Here is a 5,038-nt window from a genome sequence, read left to right on the forward strand (position 1 = left end):
AATTTTCAAACACATCTAGAAAGCAGTTGTTTTTGCCCATCTGTAGTCAATGTCGACCTGTCAGTTTCAGTCGTCACAAATACAAGTGATTATCTGTGTATGATGTCCGTAGTGTAATGATTCTGTAAATATGTTTGAATGCTTTTTTTAAGTTGTTTTCTCCTAATTAGTGTTACTTCACTAAAATTAAATTCAAATAAATAATTATTTCAGATTTAGCTAGTAGCTATTTCTAATTTCAGTTTTTGGTAGTGTCATCAATCGAAGCTTTTTAAAAAAGAAGCAGAATGGCAATTTCTTATTTAAATGTGCAAATATACTCAAGTGATTTCATATAAAGCAAATGTCGGATAATCGCCCAGCAACGTAAGTAATTTATAAATGTTTTGAAAGTAACAGCTAGCACTTAAATATTTACTTGAAATGTTTAAAAATATAAATAGGAGATATGGAGAACTGGATTGGATACAGTCTGTTGAAGATGAGAGTGAATCAGACAGGGGAAGCAGAAGCACATCCAGCACGCTTTCTTGGACTGATGTAAGGAAAACGCAATTTTAAGCAGATTATATTATTTTAAAATTACTTATATACCTAACCAAATGGCTGATATTTTCTATAAATCACCTATAAAAAGAAGAAAATTCGTTACTTTGATTAGGATGCTGAAAGGGAAATTTCGGAAGAAATGAAAGCTCAGTTTGAGCTCTTCGAGTCTGCTTTGTATTCAGAATTGGATGGTGAAGAGTTACCGGAACCCATACTTAATGAAGTAGCCATGTGGAAGCAACATTCCCCTCATTTAAGGTAATAAATTAATTGTATCTTTGATTTCTTTTGAGTGGAAAAAACCAAACGCCAGATCGGCTTAGTTACATTGCTTGGTTGTAACATATTTGGTTCATACTCACTGCTGATACAATGGTAAAAACTGATATCATTTGTGGAACGTAAAAGCATTGTATAAGAAGAAAGGTTTTCTCCAAGACTTTTGTTGTAAGAAATAGAATTAGCGCTTCTTCGATATTGTTTAAAAACTAATAAGAAAGCAGTACACAAAAAATAGTTAATCTAGAAAACTATAAATCTAGTTTTATGATCATAAAATGTAAAGAATAGTGTTTTAAACTTGATTTTGATGTTACTTTTAGAATAAATGGTGTCCAGATCACTCCAACATATAATGAAGTTGATGAGAAATATCCTGAGGACTATGAAGAAGTATTTGCCATACACTCTGATCAGAATGATATTGCCGATTACTTTAAAGAACAGTGTACAATTTCAGATATTTGTGAAATAGAGTCGCCTAAAAGTCGTAATGATTTAAATGAAGTAGTCGTTGACCAATTATTTGAAGCAATTTGGCCGGATATTTTAAAGAATGTAGAACCAAATCAAAATTCTAGATTTACACCTTCACCGAAAATACTTCCACCAAAAAAAGATAATAAGAGTTTTCGAGTTCTTGATGATTCATTGCAGGTAAGTAATTAGTAAAATTGTTTTTATTTTCAACCAGTTGTTGTATGCCAGAAATTCTAATGTAAAAAAGTTATCAGTTTGTGGAGCCATCATTTCAGAAAGAACGACGTGCTCCTTTATCTAGTCGCAGTTGTTTAAGTAGGCATGATTACAAGTGCAATCATATCGTGGAACGAGAAGAATCAACTGATCAGAGCTTGAAATCTCCAACTGTTAGACATCGTAAACTATCACCGGCAAGGTTCCAAAGGAGGCATCCATCGTGTTATAGTGCAAGTAGAGCCGCTAGAAGAATTTCCACCGCAACATCTGCCCGTTTACCCAAAAGAAAATCTCTTGCACCAGAATTCGCCCCACCAAATATGTAAGGAAAATAATTTAGTTTTGCGAAAATGTACTAACTATTTTTATGATTTTTTTTAAACATTGATTTCTGATTACATTTTCTTTATAGTCCTCAAATATCGGAGTCTCAGATGTCAGATTCTGGATCAGTAAGACACGGAATTCTGCCCCCAATTCAAGCCATTCCTATAACACCCAAGGTGAGGGGGAAGCAATATAACATATCACAGAAATAACAACAAAATCATAAACTTGGGTATCATAAAATCAAAATTTAATGGAACAAGTGCTTTCAAATTAAATCTATTGCGAAATAACAAATCGTGATTTTTTGAACAATCATTTGTGAAATCGAGTTTGCTACTGAGAGCTAATTCTGTGAAAACCGTACAAAAAAAAACTAAAATAAAATAAATAAATGATTGCAAAATAAATTTCAAGTGCCAGTTTTTATGTAAATGGTAGTTGGAAGTTGCTTCAGAAGAGTTCTTTTGTCATTTGTGCTCCATAAACAGGGAGACGACTAAACTAGACTTACACATCCAGTTTTCTGTGTTTACTTGGTTTCACAAAAAATTTTTAGCGTTGGTCAAGTAGTTAACTCTACTGAAAGTTTATATATTTTTTTAGAATGATATCACTAAGCAATTAGTGTAATAAATATTATTTAGGTGATTAAAATCTTAAGGATTGTAAGACTATTCTGCCTTTAAGGTAATAACAGAGCTACATTAAATTTAATGTCATATTGAAATTGAAAGCCGTAAGTCTAATAGACTATGTTTTCCTTAATATCTTTGAGGAAAAATAGTAATATTCAATTATTATTTTTGAATTTTAAATTTAAATTTTGTTTTTTAGCTTCCAAACAAGAGAGCAAACTCAGCCATGCTTCGATTTTCAAAAACATATCCTCGCACAAGGCCAAATACTTCAAGAAATAAAGTAAGTCGTTTTTTATATTTTTACTCCGCACATTGAAATCATTCTTACTTTTTTGAATAAATCATATTTATTGTAATTTATAAAAGTTAGTTACATTTGTTTGTTTTTAGGCCTTATTTTTGACACCAATTGATGATTCAGATAATTCGGATAAATATCCAGAACGCAACAGGGATGCAGAAGTATTTTCAAAAGGTGACGGACATTTAACAATTTTAGGTATGTCCACAAAAACAAAACATTCAATTATTAATATAATAATAAAAAAATATTTTTAGCAAAATACATATTTTTACTTTCTCGTACTATTGGGTTCTATCTTGGAACCCACCTGAAATCTAGCGATAAAAATTCCCAATATTACTGAAAGTAAGTAAAGTATAAAGCTATAAGGATGGCAGGAATATAGAGTACTGATCTATCCATTAGCTGTAGTTTATGTAAATACTCGTAGTTGTATATAGCAGAGGGATGAATGTGTGAAGCGAATGTATTTATAAGTAAGAATGGAGAGTGAGTGATATTCTAGTGATAAGTACATAGTCGATGCTGGCTGTATGGCGAAAGCCAATGCCAAAACAAAAAAAAGTAAAGAAAGTTACTTTACTAAAGGGATTATCTTATTTTAGATATTTCCGAAAATGGTTCTATAGTAGTTTATTTAAACGTGATTACATATTTAAACCCGTAGCGCTGATATTTTCTGTAAAGTGCGCTGTAAATAGGCACTGAAACCGGCAACTTTTGCCTCCTATTTAAAGTATATATGTTCACAATTTCAGATTAAACAAAATGTCTAAGCGAGAAAAACTGCTTAAAATTATTTGAACATATTATAATCTTATTTTGTTCATTGCTTTCTTGTTTCAGCACCCCCTCCTGCACGTTTTTGTTCAGGAACGAAGCAGAATAGACAGACCAAGGCTCCTCGACGTTGGAGATACTGAACGAGAAATAAATAAATAAATAATAGATATTTTTATTTTTCATGATTTAAACTGTTTTTATTTAAGTTTAGAAATTATTTTGTTTGGTTGTTTAATAAGCCTTTACTTTAGTCTCTCACAATCTCTCTTTCTCTCTCTAATTTTTGTTAATTGTTTCAGAACTTTCAGCCTCGAACCGCTATCCTCAGCTGGAATCCATTTACACTGTATAAGCTAATTAATTACATATCTAAAATTATAAATAATGTATTAATATTTAATTAATTGGCTTGTAACGCGAGAATGAATTTCAGCTGAGGATGGCTGTTTGGGGCTGAAAGTTCTGAAAGAATAAAACAAAATACAGAAAGAAAAAAAAGAGACATAATTAAGGGTTTTGTTAGACAATATCCAAACCAAATAATTATAAATAATAAATTATAATATTAAATAAAATTCGATCTATGTAAAAACCAAAGTTTAGGTTCTATAGTATTAGTATAATTAATAATATTTTAAAATTGGAATTGATAGAACTAGAATGTACAAAATTAAAATGTGATATTATTAAATCAAATTAGAGAAAAGTTAAACTCAGGAATTAGTGTTTTATTCATGTTAGATTATTTATATTTTTAGCAAGTATTTCTAGGAGCATCAGAGTTAGAGTAACTAAGGATTTAGGTGCCACTGAATTAATAGTGAATATAACTGTTTTCTCACAATTTCTATTAACGATATTGTTAGATGAAGAAGTGATTTGGTATTTGCAATGCTGGGTAAGCGTGCTTCTGTTCATTTATTCTGACTGGTTTTGGATCATCAGATTTAATATGGAATCTATCTTCCTCATAACTATTCCTGTAAAATACATACATTGACCGCTTGCCTTCTGGGTGTATTTATCTCAGAGGGCAGCAGAAAGTCTGAAATCCTGGTGGACAGAATTTACAGAACGTAAGCATTTAATGTTTGGCAAAAATTAAATGATGGTATTTTTTATTTATTTATTCTGTTAATAATAATAGCAAGATACTTAATTATTTAAATAATTACACAAATCATTTTTTATATTCAATATTTTGACAAAAGATACAATTTATAAATTGTGCCTTGATAACTTAGTAATTTTAGTACCATATACTTTATACTTAATATTGCTTATAAGTGACAATAATGCATTGAAAGCAGTTATTTTTGTAAGCTTATGCCAAGATTAACGGTTTGAATGGGAAATGATGGAATTGAACTAGTTCAAAAAAAAGAGTTTGTCTAAATTATTTTGAAAATTTTAAATGAAGTCAAGAAATTCAACGTTCTTGCTTCTATTCTAGTCG

General features: G+C 30.3%; 1 protein-coding gene across 4 annotated transcripts; it reads left to right on the top strand.

Annotated features, from left to right (window-relative positions):
* The first annotated feature begins 20 nt into the window (after nucleotides 1–20).
* LOC141451451 (uncharacterized) lies at nucleotides 21–5,038 on the top strand. Of its 4 annotated transcripts, none has more exons than XM_074122846.1 (10): nucleotides 21–124; nucleotides 214–366; nucleotides 444–540; nucleotides 662–807; nucleotides 1,152–1,485; nucleotides 1,563–1,849; nucleotides 1,940–2,030; nucleotides 2,692–2,775; nucleotides 2,886–2,994; nucleotides 3,646–5,038. In XM_074122846.1, exons 2-10 carry the CDS (start codon nucleotides 344–346, stop codon nucleotides 3,720–3,722), a joined length of 1,248 nt encoding a protein of 415 aa, XP_073978947.1. In that variant the 5' UTR covers nucleotides 21–124; nucleotides 214–343; the 3' UTR covers nucleotides 3,723–5,038. The 4 variants fall into 4 exon arrangements, with proteins under 4 accessions (XP_073978947.1, XP_073978948.1, XP_073978949.1 ...); XM_074122847.1 differs by having other exon boundaries at nucleotides 24–124; nucleotides 243–366; XM_074122848.1 differs by having other exon boundaries at nucleotides 67–85; nucleotides 243–366.

This window comes from Rhodnius prolixus, unplaced genomic scaffold (assembly GCF_049639745.1).
Source record: "Rhodnius prolixus isolate KJV_2025 unplaced genomic scaffold, Rpr scaffold_8, whole genome shotgun sequence".
Classification (NCBI taxonomy): domain Eukaryota; kingdom Metazoa; phylum Arthropoda; class Insecta; order Hemiptera; family Reduviidae; genus Rhodnius; species Rhodnius prolixus.

What these genes read in the sequence shown, in the direction of transcription:
- LOC141451451 (XM_074122846.1), top strand. Translation starts at nt 344, where the DNA reads ATGTCGGATAATCGCCCAGCAAC. An exon ending in CAACATTCCCCTCATTTAAG is followed by an intron (nt 808 to 1,151) that starts GTAATAAATTAA and finishes TGTTACTTTTAG; the next exon opens with AATAAATGGTGTCCAGATCA. An exon ending in CCATTCCTATAACACCCAAG is followed by an intron (nt 2,031 to 2,691) that starts GTGAGGGGGAAG and finishes TTTGTTTTTTAG; the next exon opens with CTTCCAAACAAGAGAGCAAA.